General features: G+C 43.6%; 1 protein-coding gene across 3 annotated transcripts in view; it reads right to left on the minus strand.

Annotated features, from left to right (window-relative positions):
- Nucleotides 1-947: 947 nt before the first annotated feature.
- Nucleotides 948-24,977, minus strand: part of arhgap32a (Rho GTPase activating protein 32a) — a 28,957-nt gene continuing 4,927 nt past the window's right edge. The window contains exons 2-22 of one of the 3 annotated variants that reach the window (XM_020503282.2): nt 21,728-21,841; nt 20,561-20,660; nt 20,223-20,320; nt 19,818-19,902; nt 12,055-12,141; nt 11,545-11,688; nt 11,198-11,290; nt 10,932-11,054; nt 10,673-10,750; nt 10,405-10,486; nt 8,869-9,018; nt 8,636-8,738; nt 8,332-8,476; nt 7,959-8,041; nt 7,615-7,722; nt 7,353-7,498; nt 7,052-7,265; nt 5,672-5,820; nt 5,386-5,460; nt 4,505-5,221; nt 948-4,299 (exon numbers count right to left, since the gene is read on the minus strand). In XM_020503282.2, the coding sequence (XP_020358871.1) occupies nt 2,012-4,299; nt 4,505-5,221; nt 5,386-5,460; nt 5,672-5,820; nt 7,052-7,265; nt 7,353-7,498; nt 7,615-7,722; nt 7,959-8,041; nt 8,332-8,476; nt 8,636-8,738; nt 8,869-9,018; nt 10,405-10,486; nt 10,673-10,750; nt 10,932-11,054; nt 11,198-11,290; nt 11,545-11,688; nt 12,055-12,141; nt 19,818-19,902; nt 20,223-20,320; nt 20,561-20,660; nt 21,728-21,819 (5,160 nt within the window). In that variant the 5' untranslated portion in view covers nt 21,820-21,841 and the 3' untranslated portion in view covers nt 948-2,011. Of the gene's footprint in view, nt 4,353-4,504; nt 5,222-5,385; nt 5,461-5,671; nt 5,821-7,051; nt 7,266-7,352; nt 7,499-7,614; nt 7,723-7,958; nt 8,042-8,331; nt 8,477-8,635; nt 8,739-8,868; nt 9,043-10,404; nt 10,487-10,672; nt 10,751-10,931; nt 11,055-11,197; nt 11,291-11,544; nt 11,689-12,054; nt 12,142-19,817; nt 19,903-20,222; nt 20,321-20,560; nt 20,661-21,727; nt 21,842-24,977 lie in introns of all 3 variants that reach the window. The other 2 variants (XM_031790894.1, XM_031790895.1) reach the window with 2 other exon arrangements.

The following is a 24,977-nucleotide window of genomic DNA, read 5'->3' on the forward strand; positions in this document are numbered from 1 at the left end:
ATGGGCCAAAATTCACCCAACTTATTGTGGGAAGCTTGTGGAAACAATTGACCCAAGTTAAACAATTTAAATGCTACCAAATACCAATTGAGTGTATGTAAACTTCTGACCCACTGGGAATGTGATGAAATAAATAAAAGCTTAAATAAATCACTCTACTGTTATTCTGATATTTCACATTCTTAAAATAAAGTGGTGATCCTAACTGACCTCTAACACAGGGAATTTTTACTAGGATTAAATGTCAGGAATTGTGTAAAACTGAGTTTAAATGTATTTGGCTAAGGTGTATGTAAACTTCCGACTTCAACCGTATATGCCTTATCTGGTCATAACGCTTGCAGAGTTGGTGAATGGTAACTTGAATGGTAGCTTTCTGAGCAGAGAAGATCTCGTCATATTCATTGTCTCCTCTGCCCAGATACTGGCTCAGCTCAAACCCTAACTAAACTTAGTTTGAGTGTTCGCTAATGTTCTGAGAATGTTCCCGGTTTGCTGAATGATTTATTCCTAATTTTGCACTAGCAGTTTCCTTGGATATGGATGACAGATCAAGGGGAGAGGATGCATTTACATCTTTTCAGAAGTTGTCAGTTTTGTCTATGCTAAATAGATCATGTTTGGGAAAGAAATTGTCACTGTTGTGTGTATAGTAATACCACTACACATTTAAGGAATGAGAGATTTTATGAAAAACTGATTTAAAGTGATTATAAAAAATTTAAAAACTTGTCCTATCTCCACTAGAGATTCAGAGAAACATTATAAGGGAACCACTTTCTCTGCGATACTGCAGTGCCCTCTGCTGTCTAATGCCTAAACTTCTCTGAATCTGCAAGATAACAAATTCCCAGTGAGTATGCATTTTTGCTCCAACCAATAACTTAATTAAATGTGCATTCCCATGAACAAAATGGTAAAAAAAAAAAAGTAATAAATTCTGACAATTTTTCATAGTATGCTATAGATATTATTTATTTTTTATTTATATTCTAATGAAAAAACAACATTAAAATGTCTTAGCAATATCTCCTCATTTACAGAGGGTTGGGTTTGAAATAACATATTTAATGAATACAAAACTATAACAAAAGAACAAAGCAACAGTTAAAACATGACATACCATTAAAATATCCCTACAAAGAGAGAAACGTATGTCCTCTCATAATACATCACAATATCATGAAGCATCACAGCTTCCTGTTAATGTGAGAAGTGCATTGACATACACTTTCACATTTGCAGCACATGTACACATTTGGAAGTTATTTATTCTGGTAAGATGACAGATGGACCCTAACTGTGGTCACAGTCCTCCTTGCTCCTTAATCTTTCCATGTCTGAGTGTTTTGTGAAGGTGAGAGCCTTTGAAGAAATGTCCTCTGTGTCTTCCACTATTGTATGAACTAAATAACACCAAAAGTGCTAATGTTACTAAACACCTTCAGTGGAGAATCAGTGGAATTGCAAAACATAAAGGTCAAGGAGCTCTACGCATGGTTCTCATTTACTATAATTCTTAAAAAGTGCATATTTAGGATGATCTAAATAAACTAGGCAAACAATATCACGTTGGCAGTAGGCCAAATAAGACATTATATCTTAGAATATTATTGCTCATAAGATTAACAATATTTGGCAGATATTTAAAATGGTATTTTCTGTTTGTTGGACAATATTATCCCATGGACATGAAATTATAATTAACCTTTGGGCATAAAAATGATAAAAAAAACCTTCATAAACCATTGCACAAAACAAGCTTTCAAAACCTCCGTTACCAGTCCCATTGTATTTAATGAGAAAATAATGTACCTCTTTCTTTGCTATCTACACGTTACCAACAGTATGACCCCACCCATTTGTGTCAACTCAACATTTTCTTAAAAACAGTTTATGAAGGTTTATATCTGTATGTATTTTTTCCATTTTTTAAACATCAACATTAATCTGTTGAGTTGGCGATCTATGCCAAACTGGCCTCAGCTTCTGGTGTGATTAGAGGACTGAATCACTCAGCGTAGACTCCAGCTTGCGGCTTGAGGCCTGACTGCAGGAAGGCCCCGTGGCCCCCTAGGGCCTGGGACAGCAGTCTGTGGCTGTGTGGGGGCATGCAGCCGTGGCCAGGGAACGGCCCTGGCATGGCCTTACTAGACCCTGAGGGTTTGGGCTTGGGAGCTGGGTAGTACCCCTCCAGGTTATCATAGTGAGAGGGCATGGCCTTCGTGCTCTGAGTTCTCCTGTGGGGCTGGGTGGAAAAGGGCCCAGGGTGATCTGGTTCCACAGGTGATTTGACATGGTGGTAGTATCGAGGCTCTTTGATGCTCTGTGATCGTTGTCTCCTGGGGATGCTTGGTTTTAATCGGGCAGAGTAGTTATTAGCAGCATTACCCATCATTACTTTGTCCTGGTCACAACCTCTATTAGGACCACCCTCACCCTGCTCCACGTTCTTAACATCTAGGAGCATGGGGACGTTGCAATGCTGTGGTTGATGTCGTTGAGAGGTGCCCTGCTTGGACTGGGTTCTCCTGGAGACACTCTCTCTCCTGGGAGGGACTGGTTCCTCACCTGGCCAATGACCCCTCTGGTGCCTGATGTAATCACTAGGGTCTGAAAGCTGCTGGCCAGGGGAGATTGGGGACATGGCAGGTACTTCACGTTGGCTGTCCACTCTGTCGATGGCCAGCAGGCAGGCATTACCTGGGTCTGACCTGCTTCTGGTGTGACTGATATCTCTGCCCCTGATGTCACTCTGTGGGAGGGGACGATCCAGGTTCTCATAAGGAGACATGATAGGGCCTTGGGTTCTCTGCCTGGCTCTATTCTCTTGTCTGATTGGATGATAGACTAGTCTGTCACAACCTTCTGGGTGGTCCCAGGACTCGTAAATGACTCGCTCTAGATCCCTACTCTCCAAGAAGAGTTCTCTTTTTGCAGGTGGGATGTTGTTTGAAGGGCGATAGTGGTAGCCAGGATGTCCACTATCCCTAGTAGAGCGCATGGTGTATGACTGACTGTGTCGGATACGGCTCGTCCTGTAAGGGTCCACATAGTAGTAAGACTCCTCTAGAGGCGCTGCGTCTGAATAGGAGCTGTAGCGGTACTGAACGCGTCCATTCTCAAAGTACGGCTGCAGGGGTTGGACACCTGACTGGACTAGCCTCTGGCACTCCTTTTCTTGGACAGCTGGATGTTGGACATAGAACAGGATGTCTGGGGGTAGGACTTCAGTTTCTGCCGGTTGAACACAACTAGGTTGCTGGGCGTGGAAGGAGCGTGCCCTGCGGATGACCGGGTACCCCGGGGCTCTCTCCTCAGTCCTCTGCCATTGTCCCCTGGATCTGTGGTGGCCGCTGGAGCTGTGCTCCTCCCTGGGTTGGGGTTGACCTCTGTACTGGGGGGAGGAAGATGGGTGGTGCCGGAGGCCTAAAGTGCTGTAGCAGCTGTCAGACGTGGGTTTGTACATGCTTTTGGGCCCTGCCAGGTGAGGAGGGAGACAGCCAGGCCGAAGATGGTGAGGTCCAGATACCTGTCCTGCTGGATTGACCCGATGATGTCTGTACAAATCTTCAGCCTCCCTCATAGCTCTCTCTTCATCAGAGCTGTACTGATGGACTAAGGACGGCAGAGGAGGACATGAAGGGATCTCCTCCACAGACCCTGGCATGGACGCCTCAGCCAGAACAGTCCGATAGTTATAGGCATTGACAGAGTCAGTGTTAGCGAGGACAGCGGCGGCTAACGGGCTCTGAATGGAGCAGACTGATTGAAAGGGAGGGGAGACCCTACCACTGAGATACAAGGAGGAAACCGTCTGAGGGTGAACAGGTCTCACAGCTCCCAGGGGCCTGTCTCTCCCTCCTCTCTGGTCCCTCACCTCTGTGCTGCCTTGCAGTAGAGCTCCAGCTTCTAAGGGACTGACAGTGGGAGTGAAGTTACTCATAGCCACTTGTCCCTCAGGGGCCTGTTTTCTCGCATGGCTAGGGAAACGGCCACAAGGACTCTCAACTGATGTACCAGCCAAGGGTAAGAGGGGGGATGGAGAAGAGACCTTGAGGTCGCAGTAATCCTTAGAGCAGGGTTGGAGGTGGAGAACAGAGGGCCGTGGGGGTCTGTCCAGGGGATGGGGGGTGTCCTGTCTCTGGAGAGGGTAGGGGGGCTGGGTGCTCCTCCTCTGGGAGGTCAGAGTGGCCTTCTGGGCAGACTCAGCCAGGGCCAGGGCCAGCCTGCGGGCAGCCATCGTCAACGGAGGGTGAGGAGGGAGGACAGACACTGAATTCACAAGCCTATCTGTTCCTGGGGAGGCATAAGACAAACAATGCTGCTACAGTATGACAGGACAAACAACGCTGTGATCAGACATGAGGGGACAACACATAGAATAATACCATAAGAACTTCAGCTAACAACGGAACACAATAAGAACTGTACACATTAGTGATAAACTGTAGATTTAAAAAGGCTTTGCAAAAATGTAATTTGTTTTTAATGTGCCACTGACCTGGATCCTGAGGGTTTTGTGAAGCCAGGCTGTCTGTGAAAGTTGATGTGAAGCTTGGAGGGCTGGGGAGCCGGCAGGGAGCGCTGGCCTCACTCCCCTCCCCACTCACTAGTTGGGCCTCACACGGATCCAGAGGTGGAGGGGAGGAGGACTCACCACCCTGGGTGTCTGAGACACAGCGTGGGGCAGAGATACACACAGTGTGCACATCTGTTTCAACCACAGGGGGGGACGTAGAGGACCTCCGTCTGAGTTTGGGGGAGACGACCTGAGCCACTTTCTTTTTCTCCCCTCTTTTCCTATGGACTGGGGTGACGTCAGGGGACTGGGAGTTACTGAGGACTTTGAGGGATGAAGAGATGGGCTCTGATTCACTGGAACCCCTGACATTCTTCCTCCAGTTGACGCTTGCTTTGCGTTGAGGAGCGGATTTAGCTGTTGGTGGGCTCAGTGGGCTGCACTGGAAGGACATGGGGTCAAAGTCCAGAAAGGCCATGCCAGGGGCTGGAAGACAGAGGTCAAGGTCATCCTCCTGATGTGGAGAGGACACACCAGCTGGGTCATAGACAGGACCATCAGCACCATTATGGCCATCCTTGGCCTGTTTGTGGTAGCGGTCGCCTTTGTCCCTGGCATCACACAGGTCATCCCTGAATGCGGTGGAGAGGGCATCGCTGGTAGAGCGTGGTCTAGGGGGGCGGTACATCTGGGGCTCCCCTAGAACAAATAGACAAATAGTATTCATTACTGTTCAGAGGCAGACTTAAACAGACAACATAAAAATAAAGGTAACAAACAAATGATTACTCTAAATCTGTTTATCAAGTATTATGAAACACGGGTACTGACAGGATTGAAAGTGTGACTGGGGGCATATTGACCTTCCACATTGTGCAAAGAGGTGAGAGATTCTTCACTTTTGGTGGAGCGCAGTGTCCCACTATCACCTCTTCCACCTGAATAATATGGAAGTACAAACTGAAGTTGAAAATAGACTTCTTTAAAAAAAAAACATGACTTCGTCACATCACCCAAGTGGAAAAAACAGCCATACATTTAACCACAGAGACATGACTGGGAGGTATTTTATAACATGGCTGTGAAGAAAGTCCTTATGGTTGTTTACAGTACTGGATGGTGACAGTGTAGTGCTGGTTGAGGCCTGACCTGGCAGCGCGATGCTCTTTATCTCATTGGGTTCGCTGGGGTGACGCTTCAGCTTGCGTTTGGAAGTCATGGAAGAGGACTTGCCCAGGTGGAAGAATGAACGCCAGCTTCCCACTGGGGACTTCTTCACCTTCCCAGGAGCCCTCTTACTATAACACAACATGCCCCGTGACTAAAGCGGAATGTACAGGGTGATCAGAGACATACAGTACCAGTCAAATGTTTGGACACCCCTACTCATTCCAGGGTATACTTTAATTTTACTATTTTCTACAACAAAACTACGAAATAACACATATGGAATCATGTAGTAACCAAACAAAGTGTTAAACAAATCTTAATATGTTATATTTGAGATTCTTCAAAGTAGCCATCCTTTGCGTTGATGACAGCTTTGCACTCTTGGCATTCTCTCAACCAGCTTCACCTGGAATGCTTTTCTAACAGTCTTGAAGGAGTTCCCACATATACTGAGCATTTGTTGGCTGCTTTTCCTTCACTCTGTGGTCCAACTCATCTCAACTGGGTTGAGGTCAGGTGATTGTGGAAGCCAGATCATCTGATACAGCATTCAATCAGTCTCCTTGGTCAAATAGCCCTTACACAGCCTGGAAGTGTGGTTTGGGTCATTGCCCTGTTGAAAAACAAATGATTGTCCCACTAAGCGCAAACCAAATGGGATCGTGTATGGCTGCAGAATGCTGTGGTAGCCATGCTGGTAAAGTGTGCCTTGAATTCTAAATAAATCACTGACAGTGTCACCAGCAAAGCACCCACACACCATCACACCGCCATGCTTCACGGTGGGAACCACACATGGAGATCATCCGTTCAGCTACTCTGCATCTCACAAAGCCACAGCGGTTAGAACCAATAATCTGAAATTTGGACTCAGACCAAACGATTTCCACCAGTCTAATGTCCGTTACTCGTGTTTCTTGGCCCAAGCAAGTCTCTTCTTATTATTGGTGTCCTTTAGTAGTGGTTTCTTTACAGCAATTCGACCATGAAGGCCTGATTCACGCAGTCTCCTCTGAACAGTTCATGTTGAGATGTGTCTGTTACTTGAACTCTGAAACATTTATTTGGGCTGCAATTTCTGAGGCTGATCATTAATCATCAAGGCAAATGGTGGCTACTTTGAAGAATCTCAAATATAAAATATATTAATATTTTTTGGTTATTGGTTAACACTTTTTTGGTTATTACATGATTCCATATGTGTTATTTCATAGTTGAAGTCTTCACTATTATTCTAAAAATTAAGATAACCCTGGAATGAGTAGGTGTGTCCAAACTTTTGACTGGTACTGTACATGGTTTATACAACTACAATGTACTGTAGGCTACTAGTTTCTAGAAGCACCAACAACAACCTACCTCTCAGTGGGGAGCTCAATGACTGTGTGGAACTTGCCCATCAGTGCCCCGGGTCCCTCCCCCACCTCGATGTACTCGCTGTGGGACAGAATTGGAGTAGTAACAGGGGAGCCCAGCTGGGCCTGGGTACGGGCCTGGGCTTCCTCCAGAGATAGGAGCTTAGTGGAGGGAGAGCACACCAGCAGAGACTTGGGCCTGGATAGGGTACTGGTACCTGGAAGCAAAGGGAGCAATGTTTTTGAACTTCACATAATGTCCTCACAACTTCCCTATGACTGCCTAAGCCAGGGTAATGCTGTACCTGTGCTCTCCCGGATGAGGGCGTTGAGTTTGGAGCTGAAGAGTGCCTCTGTGTTGTTCAGTATGAACTCCACCACCACTGACTGGATACGCACCTCCATGAAGGCTGCTGTTCCACTAAAACAGGCCGACTCAATCTGCTTGGATCTGAAACACAGTTATATCCTATTAAACTTCATGGCCAGTCATAACCAGTTACAAAACAGTGTATATTTGCAGTAAATACTAATGACAGTGTTGGTGGTTGGAATGTTACAATATACCTAAGCAGGTTGGGAGCCCAGACGATGGCCAGGTTCTTGGTGTGCATGTTGGTAATAGGGCTGAAGGTGGCTAGTTGGGACAAATGTCTCATGAGGAATTCCAGAGTCCTACAACACAGACCAGAGAGTATTACAGATCAGGTAGAACACAGACATGTGGAATACACCCTTCTTTACTGTCAGCTTACAATACCAAGTCTTTGACTGGTCAATACTCTCTGTTAGCCAACAGATGGCGCTTTAGCACCTACAGTTCAGTGGTGACTTTATATACCGTTGTAGTGAATACAGAAGATGCAGTATTGCAGAAGCCATTTGGGTTTGCTGTGAGTTCTCCAACTGACCTGTAGTGAGGAGGAGGAAGCTGCTGGATGACGTTGTGGATCTTCACCAGCCTCTCCTCATCAGTAGCTGCAGACACAGCCTCCTGTGGAGGGAGGGAGGTCCACACAGAGAGAGCCTCATAACTAGGCCAGCAGGAGCATTCTGTCCTTAACTGTTGTTTCCCCCGTTAATGGTAATCTTCAATACACCCCACTGAGCTAAAAGGATTTTTTCTGATTAAGAATGCTACCCCTTATGTATTAGTACACTATGTCCCTTGGTTTATTACAAGATGACTATATTATTAAGAATATCTCCTCCACTATTTTTTCCCCAATCAGCCCCCCATCTCTCCCCTAAGTACCAGTCCCAATCCAGTATTCTGCTACTTACTGAGAATCTCTCATAGAGCTGGTAGGTGAGCAGAGGGTTGGGCAGCTCTCTGAAGTACAGTTTACACAGAGACCCTACGGAGTGGATATCCTGCTTGAAGACATCTCTACTGAGGTCTGGTATCTGCTCCGAGTCAAACTCATGTCTGGGGAAACAGAGAAGACAATGGTTAACGCTCAACATCAGACCATCACGTATGGTCAACATGCTAAAAGTTTGTAAGCAGTACTGACATGATGATTGAATCTCAATATTTTTCAAAGACGTTGTACATTATGTAATGCTAAGTGAAGCAAGGGTTTACCTCAGTTTCTGGATGTTGGAGGAGATCCCAGAGAGTCTGTACATCCCATCCACGACACCATGTCTCTCAATGAACTCAGTACAGCATTTGATCACCTGGGGGACTGGAGAAAAGAGAGGAGAAAGGGCCATCAACACAGTAACATCCAAAAGATTTGAACGACAAAGACTGAGAAGACTACCATTCTCTATACCGTGCTAACTATAGAGAGAGAAGGCTGCTGGGAGACTGACCATCGTGTCCTGAGTTGAGGAGGTGCTCCCCCAGGTCACAGCCAAACACCCTCTCCCTGAGGATCCCACGCTGCCTCAGCCTCTGGGGAGGTGGACGGGACTTCATGAAGCTCCTCAGGAATGTAACCAGCTTTCCGTGCTTCTTACAGACTGAGGGACCAAATCTGAATGAATCTAATGTAGTTTTTGGGTTGTAAATAAAACAATAACTGTTTATTTGAATCCCAGTGGATAACACTTGAAAGTATGAATAAAAACACTTAAGCCCAAAGTGGTCCTCTCTTCAGAGTCAACCCATATAACACTTACACACACATACAGTGCATTCGGAAAGTATTCAGACACCTTCACTTTTTCCACATTTTGTTATGTTACAGCCTTTTTCTAAAATTGATTACATTGTCGTCGTCCCCCCTCAATCTACACACAAAACCCCATAATGACAAAGCAAAAAAAGATTTAGACACACCTACTCATTCAAGGATTTTTCTTTATTTATACTATTTTCTACATTGTAGAATAATAGTGAAGACATCAAAACTATGAAATAACACATATGAGTTCAATCTGGTTCCATCAGATGAGAAAATCTTGTTTCTCATGATCAGAGTCTTTAGGTGCCTTTTGGCAAACTCCAAGCTGGCTGTCACTCCTTTTACTGAGGTGTAGCTTCCGCATGGCCACTCTACCATAAAGGCCTGATTGGTGGAGTGCTGCAGAGATGGGATAACCTTCCAGAAGGACAACCATCTCCACAGAGGAACTCTGGAGCTTGTCAGAGTGACCATCGGGTTCTTGGTCACCTCCCTGACCAAGGCCCTTCTCTCCCGATTGCTCAGTTTGGCCATGCGGCCAGCTCTAGGAAGTCTTGGTGGTTCTAAACTTCTTCTATTTAAAATTTATGGAGATCACTTTGTTCTCGGGACCTTGAATGCTGCAGACATTTTTTGGTACCCTTCCCCAGATCTGTGCCTTGACACAATCCTGTCTCGGAGCTCTACAGAAAATTCCTTCGACCTCATGTCTTGGTTTCTGCTCTGACACACACTGTCAACTGTGAGAACTTATCTAGACAGGTGTGTGACTTTCCAAATCATGTCCAATCAATTGATTTTTTACCACAGTTGGACTCCAATCCAGTTGTAGAAACATCAAGGATGATCAATGGATACAGGATGTACCTGAGTCTCATAGCAAAAGGTCTGAATACTTATGTAAATAAGGTATCATTAAAAAAATATATACATTAAAAAATATATATGTTTTCACTTTGTCATTATGGGGTATTGTGTGTAGGTTGATGAGGAAAACATTTAATTTAATCCATTTTAGAATAAGACTAATGTAACAAAATGTGGAAAAAGTGAAGGTCTGAACACTTCTCAAATGCACTGTATACACACACACATACGCACACACACACACACGAACCTCATTGATTCAGACACGCTTTAAGAGTCACCTCCAGTCAGTTATACATGCATCATGGAGAAGAGAGAGAACAACGTATTGTTGCTGTAAAACAGGCCACAGTACCTGGTTTTGGCACAGAGCTGGACACACAGGGGGGAACCCTGTCACTGATCAGCTCCACACAGTCACAGGGGAAGAAGCCTACCTGCACAGAGAGAAACAGAAGGAGGAATCGTAACTCTCCCACGCTGTTTATGCACCAGATACGATTTAAGGAAGAGTAAGTGATAGTAACCTCCATGTACAGTAGGGAGTGGGATGCAGAAAATGGGTCACTATTATGAAGGGACAGACAAAGCTGTTTAAGTCAGACTTATTTGAGGGGTTTTACCTGAAAACCATGTTTCCCTCTCCACCAGCCAGTGTCCTCTTTAGGGGGCATGTCAATAACTGACACAATGTCCCCTACCTAGAACAGGGACGATACAGAAAAGACAACAGAGAGTATAGTAGTTTGAGTGGGTTTAAAAACATCAACAACCACGGCAGAATGTGTACAAATACCCTAGTGAATGTATCCCCATATCTTCCCACTGTTCCCTAAACCTCTCCCCTTTCCTGTCCTATCCCAAGATGCCCAGACGGGTCACCTCAAAGGTCAGCTCGTCTGTGGCCTGGGCAATGTAGCGTTTGATGACGTGGGCCGCGGCGATGGCAGGAACATTGATGGAGGACTCCTCAGCTACCAGCATGTGGTTGCCCTTGTTATCAATCTGAGAGACAAAAACACAGGCTGATGGAGTACAAAATGACATAACGCAGTTTAGCAAAGACAGCAAATGGATCTATTACGATCTATGGAAAATGTCATTCTGCAAGAAGTCTAATTGAATAAAGAGAAACATGAGTAGCTCACCTCCATCCATGTCAGCACTGGACCACAGTTGATCTTGTTGTCAGCGATGGCTGAGAGACGGGACAGGTAGGCCGCCAACATCTTGGTTATTTCCTGAGGAGAATAGAGCCGCAGGGAATGAGTTAGGTTGAATGCAAAGCCAGGGGAGATACCTGATGTAATGTAACTATGACTGTGGAAGTGTCCCTAATGGCACTCGATTCCCCAATTAGTCAACTAGTTTCCTGTGCACTGTTCAAAAGTAGTACACTATTTAGGGAATGGGGTGTCATTTGGGATACAACCGGTCTCATTCACAGCAGATAGTATAATATTGCTAGTAGTAAGATTAAGTCCTGTTGACTGACCTCTACCTCTACTGTGTCCTTCAGAGAGTCAATGCGGGGCAGCTCAGTTAGTTTAGAAAAGCGTCTGTCATAGATACAAAGGTGGAGGTGTTTGTCCAGCACACGGAAGTCTTCATAGGAGCGCTTCACCAGCCAGCTCAGACTCTGAGACACAAACAGAGACAGTGAGCCTGAAATGAGTGAAGGAATCTCGGATAAAGCTACTGTACAAAGGCACAAAATGGATTATCCCAGCCTGTCTCAAACCTCTCCTCCTGGATGCGTAGCCATTCCATGTATTTGATCTAGTCCAGCGCTAGCAAACCTTGTTCAACTAATCATCAAGCCCTCGACTACTTGAATCAGGTGTGCTAGTTCATGGCTACAACTAAATTGTGAAACGTCTGGGGGTCCCAAGGAGAGGGTTGAGAAGCACTGGATTATCCTACACCCTTAGATATGAGTATCATGCTTCAGATAAAATGTTCTATGGGTCAGAAACTAGGGCCTAGCCCTCAAGCTCCATTATACCTGGCAGCAGATCTGAACCACGAAGAGTGGCTCCTTGGAGTCCAGACCAGCCTTCTTCCCCTCAGCCTGCTCCTCTGCAAAGGACAGCTGCAGGGGAATGGGTACAGAGAGATTTAAATAGTGAGGGACACCACACTCTAAATAATGCAGGAGTTTAATACAGCAACCTCTTTCTGTTTCTGAACTAGTGTGAAAGTAAAACACACATTCATGTTCGGTCACTTAGCTCACTCTCCAAACTCTATCAGTAATGGACAGTAGAGCCAACTGGGTAACACTATCATGGTTAGAAATTGGTTAGTTTGTCATGACCAGAAACATCTCAAATCTAATTGTATTATCTACATAATATATCAAAAAGAAGAGGCCCCTTTAAAAAATGTGTTGAGGTCCTTTGGACTTGAGAGCTGCTGACTTCATGTACAATAAGAAAGAACTCTTAACTTCACTAGGGTAGGGGACAGCATTTGGAATTTTGGATGAAAAGCATGCCCAAATTAAACTGCCTGCTACTCAGGCCCAGGATCTAGGATATGCATATAATTAGTAGATTTGGATAGAAAACACTCTAAAACTGTTAACATAATCTCTGTGAGTATAACAGAACTGATATGGCAGGGGAAAACAATAAGGAAAATCCAACCAGGAAGTACTATTATTTTGAAAGGCTGTTTTTCCATTGAAAGCCTATCCACCATACAAAGACTTAGGACCCAGTTCACAAGATCTATGGCTTCCTCTACATGTGACCAGTCTTTAGGCATTGTTTCAGGCTTTTACTCTGAAAAATGCGGGAGATACAGCACTTTCAATGAGAGGCTTTTGTCCGGTTGAAATATTATTGAATATTTATGACAAAAACAACCTGATGATTGATTTTAAACATTGTTTGACATGTTTATACCAACTTTTATTGTACTTTTTTGACTTTTCGTCTTGATGTTGAGAGCGCGCATTGTGCCTTTGGATTTCTGAACTAAACGCACTAAAGAGGGACATTATCGAACAAAACAAACATTTATTGTCTAACATGGAGACCTGGGAGTGCCACCAGATGAAGATCAACAAAGGTAAGTTATTAATTTTAACGCTATTTCTGACTTTTGTGACACCTCTCCTTGGTTGGAAAATGGCTGTATGGTTTTTGTGGCTAGGCGCTGACCTAACATAATCGCGTCGTGTGCATTCGCCGTAAATCCTTTTAAAAATCGGACACAGCGGTTGCATTAAGGAGAAGTTTATCTTTAAATGTATGTTAAAAACTTGTATCTTTCATCAATGTTTATGATGAGTATTTCTGTACTTTGATGTGGCTCTCTGCACTTTCACCGGATGTTTGTTTGAGACAATGATTACTGTACATAAACGCGCCAATTTCAACTGAGGTTTTTGGACATAAAGATTAGCTTTATCGAACAAAACACACATTTCTTGTGTAACATGAAGTCATGTGAGTGCCACCTGATGAAGATCATCAAAGGTTAGTGATTAATTTAATCGCTATTTCTGACTTTTGTGAGCCCTCTCCTTGGCTGGAAAATGGCTGTATGGTTTTCTGTGGGCGCTTTCTCTGTAAAGCCTTTTTGAAATTGGACACTGTGATTGGATTTACAAGACGTTTATCTTTAAAATGGTTTATAATACTTGTATGTTTGAGGAATTGTAATGATGGGATTTCTGTTTTGAATTTGGCGCTCTGCAATTTGACTGGCTGTTGTGAGAGGTTAAGAAAGTACGAATGTGCATTTTCAACACCGGGACACTGAGCCCATGACATATGTTTTTCAACCCAAAAAATAATGCAGTATATTAATAATATTTAAGCAATTGAGAACCCCTTCAGCGTTTGAGAGGCTATGGAAATGTACCAAGAACCCCCCCCCCCCCCCCCTCCGTCCCATATAACTCCATAAACTCCTATACCAAGAGGAGATCAAAGCCTCAGGAATAGTAAGGGGAATACAATAATATCAAATACAGGCATAACTTCAAAGGCCTGCGAGGCAGAGGAGGTTTTGGTTATTTAGAAGAGTGAACAGCTAATCTAGATACTCGAGTTACCCAACACAATATGACCTAGTTACCCATCACTGCTCAATAACATGGTAAACCACAGCTCCTTCATACACGTAGCTATGCAGAGAGTAACAAATCAATGCAAAATACCTTATCACAAAGCAAACATTTGAAATAGAAAAGAAAATAATCAATATTGTTTGGAGGATGTCAACTATTAATACAGGCTGGAAGAATAATCATTAGTCAATGAGTGAATTAAACAACATTAACTACGGTCATGTAGATGGAAATATGGACGGTTAGCATGATAAGACAACAAACATGAATCAATGATGATTAACAATATGTCAAGAGGATGTCTGGACAGGGAAACACAGTCATATGGAGCGGAGTCATTTAACACTGCAAACTAAACTGAGTAAATGTAGTGCATGTCTTACTTCTGTTTTGTTTACGCTCTTTCTATCCCCCAACTCTTTTTACCAACGCATTTTAGCCAAGCAACTAAAACTGACAACCTCACACGGCGCAGCACAAATCCCTAAATAGAAACATGCCTGCAGTCATTAACTATTAATACACACATCTGGACCCAGAAACAGAAATGAATACACAATCGCATACTGGTACCTGCCAGTGCAGGCTTTTAACTGGTCCTCAGCTTTTAAGTCAGGTTACAACACAGCTGGATGTCTCCCAGACAGCGTTCAACTGCAGTCCTGTGTCTCCAGATAGAAGTCACTAAGCTGAACCCGTAGTTTCCTACCACCGGCTGGTGGATTTAGGACAGAAGAGTGGAGTTGCCTCTGGATTGAGCAGCGTTAAACAGATGCTGGTTGCTTTCATCTGTCCCTTAGGTTAAATCAAAATGCTCCCCTTCAGTCTGTCCTTCGCCATGAGGTGGATCCACAACATGCTTTCACTGTTTAATTACACCTTAATAGCAGAGAATAGAAATAGGGGAAGCATCCATACGTTTCTCTCTCCCTTGGTCCCTCCCATTCCCTCCTCATCTCAATCTCCCTCCCACTCTCCTTCCTTCCCTCCCTCTAACTTTCCTCATCCTCTCGTGACAAAGGAGCTCTACAGTATATAGGCTAAACCAAAGCAGTTAGTGCATAACCATACGTAAGCCTGACACAGAGAGAGGTACAGGAGGAAACAGACCACCCAGGCATTTCCATTTCAAATGATGCTTCTGTAGAGATGGAAGTAATCTCGGGCAGAATCGACCCAGTCCTCTGTATTTGTTTCAGAGGCTGCTGTCCACATGTTGTCATTCTGCCTGAGACCTGATCTGTCATATCCCTTCTGGTCCTGTGTGTGATTTCTAGGATGAGGACATGAGTCATGAGACCCACCACAGGGACAATGTTTTGACACTCCCTCTAATCTGTCAGACCACCCTCTTAGGGTGAAGTCAGCATGTAACTTATAACACTATAACAGCAGTTAAAGGTCCAATGCTGCTGTTTTTATCTCAATATCAAATCATTTTTGAGTAACAATTAAGCAGTGTTGTAGTACTCGAGTCCAGGACTGGAACTTGACTCCCAATTTTCATGACTTGTGACTTGAATTCTACTCGACCATTGGTGACTTGGACACACCTTCCTGTATTTGCACCTTGACTGGATTGGCTACTAAAATAAGCAGAATATTTGCAGCACTGGGTGCGCAGAGCAGTGAAGGTTCTGTCCTCTAGCTAGCCATGGGAATGGCGCACCACACTGGCGCACGCAGCCTACATCAGCTGGTGAGCTGCGGGGTAGCAAGCGATGAGTGTGGGCAGGCTCCACTCTGGCTTCACCTCCAATCATACACATCGCGCAAGCGACTCTTTCTTCCCCGTATTCACCAGTCGCCAGCCTACTATTTAGCTTTTCATCGTTAAGAAACACAAACTGCTTTACGAAATTGAAAACAATTCTATTGAGTTTAAAAGTAAAAAAACAGTACAGCTATTGTCTTCCTCTCTCCCTTTGAGTATTGAAAAGTAGTTTGTATTTGAATTTGTCATCTCACTCTACCCTCCCACTGTCACCAGTCTCCCTTTAGTTTTCACTTTGGAATAACACAACATACATAAATATTAGTGCCCGATTACAAAAAAAGTTGCAAATAATAATCTGGTCAATCTGACAGGAGCCATAGCCAATTCCGTCAAGAGACCATTCATCCCTTTAAAACATTACTGATTTGACATAACTATTGAACATTATATACAATAAAATGTGTGTGAGACTATATGAAGGACTATTTGTTTCATAGGCTATAGTATATTGCAGGCAATTATGACCATTGTGCAACAGGAGGAAAATCTTTGCTCTACTTCAACAATCCCATGAAAATCTTTCCACCAGCCTGCCACTAGCTGTTGTTGGGCAGATTTCTTCTACTAAATACGAGCCAAATCAATAGAGCAACAGACGGGCGTCAAGCCACCAATAGAAGCGAGCAGAAAAACAACAGTAACTAAAATACCAAATATGTCAAAAAAACTCATTAATTTGGCTTTCAAAAGCTATATATTTTTTTCTATGTGCACATAAACCAATATTAATGTAGTATTTTTTGTTCAACTCAGACTTGAGCACTTGGACCAGGACTCGAGCACTGGGACTCAGCCATAGGGACTGGTGACTAGACTCGGACTCAAGGACAGGGGACTGGTGACTCGACTTGGACTCAAGGTTTAGTGACTCAACTGCAATTAAGTACCTTAATTAAAATCATCAAAAATAAACTAAATTTGCTTCTTAGCAAAGAGCAAATTCTCAAGGAAGAATTTAGCTAGGACTGTCTGGAAGTGGTCTGAGTGAAGATGGGAACACTGAAAACTATCTGTTATTGGCAAATAGCCCAATAAGAAAGAGTTCCAAACCAATTAACTAATTAACCACATGGTGATGTCACCCTGGAAAGGCCAAAACTCCATCCCACCAAAACAGACTGAAATTTCAGGCAGTCTTTTCAAACAGCTGTTACACTAAAAGGGAATTATCATTGTTTTTTTTTTTTTACAGTATTATTCCAACCTCATTGTAACGGCTTTCTTCCTGGGAAGGAGAGGCGGACCAAAACGCAGCGTGGTTATAGTTCATAGTAATTTAATAAGGTAACTCAAACATGAACAGGATACAAAATAATAACCGTGAAAACCGAAACAGCCCTATCTGGTGCAGAAAACATAAAGACAGGAAACAACAACCCACAAAACCTAACACAAAACAGGCTACCTAAATATGGTTCCCAATCAGAGATAGGTATATCAGCAGCAGGTATATCTCTCTAGTCACCCCCAAAACCAATTATTTCTTTGGCCGCCTCTCCTTCCAGTTCTCTGCTGCCAATGACTGGAACGAACTACAAAAATCTCTGAAACTGGAAACACTTATCTCCCTCACTAGCTTTAAGCACCAACTGTCAGAGCAGCTCACAGATTACTGCACCTGTACATAGCCCACCTATAATTTTAGCCCAAACAACTACCTCTTTCCCAACTGTATTTAATTAATTTATTTATTTTGCTCCTTTGCACCCCATTATTTTTATTTCTACTTTGCACATTCTTCCATTGCAAAACTACCATTCCAGTGTTTTACTTGCTATATTGTATTTACTTTGCCACCATGGCCTTTTTTGCCTTAACCTCCCTTCTCACCTCATTTGCTCACATTGTATATAGACTTGTTTATACTGTATTATTGACTGTATGTTTGTTTTACTCCATGTGTAACTCTGTGTCGTTGTATCTGTTGAACTGCTTTGCTTTATCTTGGCCAGGTCGCAATTGTAAATGAGAACTTGTTCTCAACTTGCCTACCTGGTTAAATAAAGGTTAAATAAATAAAATAAAATAAAATAAAAGAGACAATGACTAACACCTGCCTCTGATTGAGAACCATATCAGGCCAAACATAGAAATAGACAAACCAGACACACAACATAGAATGCACACCCAGCTCACGTCCTGACCAACACTAAAACAAGGAAAACACAAAAGAACTATGGTCAGAACGTGACACTCATAGTGTGGAAATATATATAAAACACCAGAAAACAGAGCTTTTGACTGCACTGGGCCTTTAAGAAAACAGTTAAGCGTGTGAAGTCTAAGTGTCAGAGTGAGGCATTGCTGGTCTCTCGCTAGAGTGATATTTCTCTCCTAGCTCAGCTCATCTTCCCCTGTAGGAAGATCTCAAGGTCACAGACAGACACTTCTGTTCAGTAGCTACGCTCCAGCCACACATCTAATGTATCACAGTTGCCACAGCTACAGTAGGTCAGCTATTCTATAGTTACAATGCACAGTGTTTGAGCTTGCATCAGCTCACACACATACATGTAATAGGTCATGTTATACCACCCTACGAACATGGCGCTTCAGTGAGGCGCTCTCAACGGTAAAAGCAAAGATGGTTTAGTATGACGATATGCAAAAAATGCTTCTCCAAGGGAAGAATTTTTCACTTCTCTCATTGACTTCTCAAACCCCGGTCTGGTTTGTCTGCTTCGCAAGCGTTCCCGGAAGTCTCACGATGTTGGGCCTCTGGGTTTAGAAACTGGTAAAAGCATCAGTGTGCAAAAGAGTAGATGACTACTGCTCTCTGCTGTCAAGCCCACAGAATTACACAGGAATTATCCAGGCAAGGAACAGCCACTTTCACAAATGAGTGAGCAGCCGCTTCCGCCTGACTGATTCAAATTATCACCACAGGCAAAACAAATTCTCACTCTCAACCCTCTGGAATCTGTGCTGACTAATAGCAATGAATCTATAGTTAAAGTGTCATCAAAAATGACCAATAGGGCCATCCTAAATGACCACCTGATGAGGCTATGGGTTGATATCACAGGTGCAAGGTAAGCAAACAAAACAAAATCTTATACAGTTAAATGTTCTGTTACATTCTACAGTATTAAACATAACTCCCTGCACATAACTGCTCTCTCCTGCCACCTCCTGGAATCTGAAAGATGCTACAGTTCACTCTCTCAACTACAATGGTACTGATGCCTGTGGATGCTCCTACAGTAATGCTGTGTACCCAGAAAAATCAGACTATTTCTCTGGCTGATACCATCAGCTTCATCCAACAAGTGCTGAGGATTGCAGGTTTAACCTGAGCTGATCAGACAGGAATGAATGCTACTTAGTGGATTAATGCACACACTGGATTAAATATTCATGAACAACATTTTAAATATACTGATATATTGGATTTCATGTTGCTATTGCCTTATCACATATCCAATTTTATATTTAAATTAAAGGGATACTTCGGGATTTTGGCAATGAGGCCCTTTATCTAATTCCCCAGAGATAGATTAACTAATGGATACCATTTTTATGTTGCCATGTCCATTATGTAGGAAGTTAGATTTAATTTCGTGAGCCAATGCTAACTAACGTTAATGCAATGACTGGAAGTCTATGGGTATCCCGAAGTATCACTTTAAGTACATAATGAATGAGATTATTTATATTCCATCTGTATTTTTTCAATATGGGAAATTGGAGAGTGGAATGTGGGTCGGGCGGGGACAGGATGATCTAAAATAATTAGGACAGACTGCTCTCTTCCATTAAGGGAATGAGGTATTTTGTGGAACAATTCACCATGATATCTACTGAGCTACATATGAAATTGAGTCAAAGACACAATTACCAAAATACCAGCAACAAATGACTTCTGTTCTCCATAGAATGTATGTGTGTTCAGTTCCGGGCCGGGCCTCACCTGCACAGTGCCAAAGTCAACGGTCTCATAGTGGAAGTGGGCACATTCAGCCAGCCTGGGAAAATGACCTCTGGGGAACGTCAGCCTGAAATACAACAGCATCACCTCATCAGTATTCTACTGGCTGTTACACTGAGGCAGAAAGAGCTAAGAGGGAGTGAGGAGAGAGTGAGCATGAGAGAGAGAGCAGAGAGAAAGAGAGAAGGAGAGCAGAGGAAGAGGGCAGGGAAAGAGAGAAGGGGGAGATGGTAGTGTGAGAGTGAGACAGCAGAGACAGCAAGTTGACCAGTCAGTCTCTGCCAGGCCCCAGCCCATCCTTTTACTGCACTTTATTTTACTGCCCTGGTTTAGAGGCCCATTTTACAGCCCATAATAGACAGTTTCCGTGGGGACGGGAGCACCTACTTCTTCATGTTTTTGACCTTCATGCTGGCTGTGCTGACGCAGGAACGCAGGGTGGGCTCAGGCTCAACAGGAAGCTCTGTGACCTCATCACTCTGTACCTGCCAATCAACAACACACAATATCTGCCAATCAACACATACAATACTCAACATTCCTGACATGTAAACCAATTACAAGACAGTCAGTACTTTACATTTGCTTGTTCAATAATACTTAAAAGAAACCCATACTAGCAGCATATATATATAAGACTACATTGTAGTAGAGTTCAGAGACTGCTATTCCAAGGTTATAGAGTGCTTGTATCAGACCTCAACTAGTGATTATAGACAGTGTACCATGTCAGTTGTGCTCTCTTTTGGAGATTTCTCTGTTGGAGTAGTGCTCTTGTGTGGATCAGGCTGGGTCTCTTCTTTATCTGGTGTAATACACATGGCCCTACACAGGGAGAGGGAGGGAAGGACAGAGATAAACAGGGAGAGAAAGATGAAGAATCTGAATCCATAAATACATTACATTTGAAATACTTGAAATTAAAATAGAAACATTCCATAGAAGCCACCAGAGGGAGCCAGTGAGAGACCAATATATTTACATCATGTTTCTGGTGCTCAAATCATGACACTGCACCAGTGGCCCAGAAAACATAATGTACCCTGTGGTATTTACATCCGTGTTACTCTGGTGATAGCACATAACTGCACACGGTCTCAAATGGCTCCTGACCGGTACAGAAAGCTCCAGAGAGGAGTATAGCCTAGCCTACATACAGTAAACACATCATGGAGAAAGAACATACTTAGCCTGACAAAAGAAGCATCTCACACTTGGTAGGACCAAAACAAAGCTATAATGGCTTTTGTGTATGTTCGGGTAAGCAAAGCCTTTCCTTTGAGTAAGTCACGAATGCAATCCGCCCACAAGGGAGCGCCTCACAAAACCTGCAGCTGAAATCTGAGTCAGTGTGCTAGGCAGAGGGAGAAAAGTCCTTTCAGACCAACTTTTCTCAGGGACAATGAAGAAGTGTGGATGCCTTCGATTTGTCCTTCCTTCCAGGGCTCAGACACAGACTGAGTGATGCAGTGATACAGTCTCATAGACCACTGCTCCTGAGATCTGCTAAAAAGGACAAGAACACTGGCACTGATCGAATGAGCTCATCTCATCTGCTGGAGAGCTGTGATTAAATGAGAGGCATCCTATCAAGGCCTGGTTGTTTTCCAGCATACTTACAGTAGATAGAGAAGAGATCATTTGTCTGTCATCGATATAATGTAGCCATCACTAATGTCTTTTAGAATTCCTCTCTTTCCATCACGCTTCCTCCCCGTCAATCTCTCACGTACACATAATACACACACATGCCTGTAAGAGCACACACACATCCTCAACTGATCCTGTATACGTCTCCTTTACATTTCTGGGTGTGATATCTGCAGAGTCCTGGTCAGCTGACATAGCAGCAGTACGGTACAGTGCAGCGTGAGTGTGAGAGAGTAACTCACCCCTCAAGGACGTCACCACTTCCTGGTTCTCCCTGATGTCCTGAGCCAGCATTCCCGATCACCGCGGCAACCCCACAGCCAGCCTCCATCATACTGCCTTACTGAAGCAGTCGACTGACGAGATGGAGGAGAGAGAGAGATGGAGGAGAGAGGGGGAGAGGAGAGTCAACCTTAGCTGGGAAGCTGCCAGACATTAACCCACTCTTAGCTGCAGCTTGCGTTGTTCAGAATAATTTCACGCCTTTTAAAAGATGAATGGTTAATGTGTCTATAGTAAGACAGGCATTCAGTGAACAAGTAAATACACACTTCGTCAAATTGTTTCATTCAAAACAGGCATTTTTAAACATTTATTTTTAAAACAATCTGGAATACATCCATACTGCAGGTGAAGTACTGGGACATGAATGTGTGGCTGGGTTTGGAGTGGTCCTGAGAGGCAGAAACGAACCCTTCATGGTGAGTGTTGTTGGGAAGAGACCCCAGAAGGGATAACAAAAAGTACATACTGACCTCTTAAACATTACAGTTAGAGAACACCCATTTTCAAAACTATTAAAACAGGTCTAGGAGGAGCACTACATGGGAGCTTTGGGACTCTCCTTCCGCCAACATGTGTCTATGACTATGTTTGGCACCATCCTGAGAGGCAGAAACCAACCCCACCAGCATGGGAGTGTTGTGACAGTCCCCATGAGGACATAGGTCTGGTGTCAAGGACTCTGAGCCATCATCCCTAATACAGCGCTTTATAGCCTGTCAACAAATAAAAGGAATGCTCTGACAGAGCGAAACAAACATAACACAGCCTTCTAATCTTTCCATAACTAGGCCTCATGAAAGGCAGTGCTGGGATCTGAACTCCCATCTTAGATATTGGGCAAACACAGTGCAGTGGTAACCAACCAACCCTGGTCCTGGAGTGCTACAGTATGTGCATTGTGCACACAAAGTACATCAGTTGTACACCTCAGCACTAAAACTCCCCAGCCAATCAATACCGAGGTAGTAAAGCAGGAGTTTTCTCTTCTCCAATCAGAAGCTGTAATGATGACCATAGAGATGTTTGTAAGGAGTAGTAGATAGATACATCAGGCCAGCCATTACAGTACAGGGTAGCAATTTCCCCAAGAGAGCAGGCAGAGGGAGGCAGCCCATTGGCCCGTAGCCACAGAGTGGTGTTCACTGCTGACAGAGTTCCACACACCCTCTGACTCAGCACAATGTGACCAGCCAGAGACACTGGGCAAACCAGACCCACTCCACATGCACAGATCTACTATATTCTACTGTACTCTCACCTCTCTCCAATGGCAGATGAAGCCTATCTATAGGATATCCTATCAAACATTAATACAACAAATATTTGAGAGGATAGCATGACGACACAAAAAACAAGCAACGATTTATCTGAAGTCCCAAATGTGTCCTGAGTTTCTCCAGGGATAGGCTACATTACTTTGAAGATGAACAAAGTAACACACTAGTTTGTATGTACAGAATGTTTTTGCCATTCAGTATAGTCTGGCAATCTGTCAACCATCAGAATGTTTGGTCCAACTTTGTTTGTCCAGTAATATTTTCACTGCATTGCATTTATTCCATTATAAAATGCAACATGCCCAACCTTGATTGTTCAGAATGGAGAATGTTTCTTCTCAGATAAGGACATCCTGTGCAGGACATTGCTGTATAGCAGACACTCTGCACCGCCTTATGGCTGCATGACAAGGTACATCCATTCATTTAGGATATCGATAACATGGCATTGCATTTCAATTTAATGAGGACAGATTATTTTTGCCACGTTAACTTAACCCATATCAAATGTGAGGCATTGGTAATATCCCAAATGGCACACTATGCCCTACATAGTGCATTTCCTTTGACCAGAGCCCTATGAGTCCTGATCAAAAAGTAGTGCGCTATATGGGGAATAGTCTGTCATTTGGGATATTATCTTTCCCCTGCTTATCTGTCAGTCATACCAGACTGGTCATAGTAAAACCATCATCCATGCACAGTAGCGGTAGCTACAAGACATCTTGTTCACCACTTGAAGGAAGCTCTCCATTTCTGCTGCCTAGAGACAGAAACAGCTCTGATCTGGCTTTGACGACTCTGGCCTAAATGGTACTCCAGGAAATCTAGGGCAGCCTACGCAATTCTGCATGCCGTTTATGAAACCTGTATTACAATTCATGGGCTGGAGTGAGGAATTGATGCCCACACATTATCTCTAAGAGAAGAATTTCATGACACGATCCTCTGAAGCTCCATATTAGGCACAATCACATGTTAACCTAATGCATTTTCTACAGTGCTGTGCTGTATGCAAGTAGGCCAAAGGCTTTAAGAGATGTGGTGTAATATATCTCAGGGAGCCGCTGGGAAGAGAGAAATGACTGTTGTTTCACCTCATACTGTTATGTTGTTCAGTGTCTCTGGGGTCACTGAGCAGCCCCCACCCAGACAGCTGAGCTCACAGTACTGTATTCGTCAACAACATCTCCATGGGTTTTGATAGAGGCGCTCCCTAGTGTATGTTTCCATCTGGCTGTTGAGGGGAAAGTTTTGCACTCTCATTCGGAGCTCTGGAATGCGGTCATAAAGTTAGACGCAGTGGAGGCCTGGGGTTGCTATGGTAACCTGCCGGTTGTGAGCTGCTCCTCTTCTCGACTGATGAGGTAGCCGGAAGAGGAAATGAAACTATGAACACAATACCGTATACAGTACAGAGGTGATTGTGTTTATGGGCTTAAAAACCTGATTAATGCTATTCCTCTCAGGGAGGAGAATCACACGATTCTATAATCTGATTTACATCTACTACAGTGGGATTCGTTATGTTTCATCTCATGATGAATTTAATAGCTGTATAAATCATTCTTTGTCCCATTCCAGACACACACAATGAGGATTAGAAATATAGTATAAAGGTCATAGACTATACTCTGTCCAGAAATACAGGCAGCTGCAGTAGACGAAAATAAACTGAAATTCATTTATTTTACACACAGTTTCTTACCATTGAGAAAAGCAATTCAACAAAGGAAGCCTATTTGCATGTTGTTCAAATTGAATCAGTTAGGTATGTGAGAGGAATTGTTTAAGCTTAGCTGACATAGGTTTGGTGCTGGTAGTAACGTTTAAACACCCACACCTGTAGAAATACACTTTTTCGAGCAGAAAGACGATGGCCAGAGCTTACCCATGATACAGCACAGCGATTTCAGTCAATAAGACCTCG

The sequence above is a fragment of the Oncorhynchus kisutch genome, linkage group LG15, assembly GCF_002021735.2.
Source record: "Oncorhynchus kisutch isolate 150728-3 linkage group LG15, Okis_V2, whole genome shotgun sequence".
Classification (NCBI taxonomy): domain Eukaryota; kingdom Metazoa; phylum Chordata; class Actinopteri; order Salmoniformes; family Salmonidae; genus Oncorhynchus; species Oncorhynchus kisutch.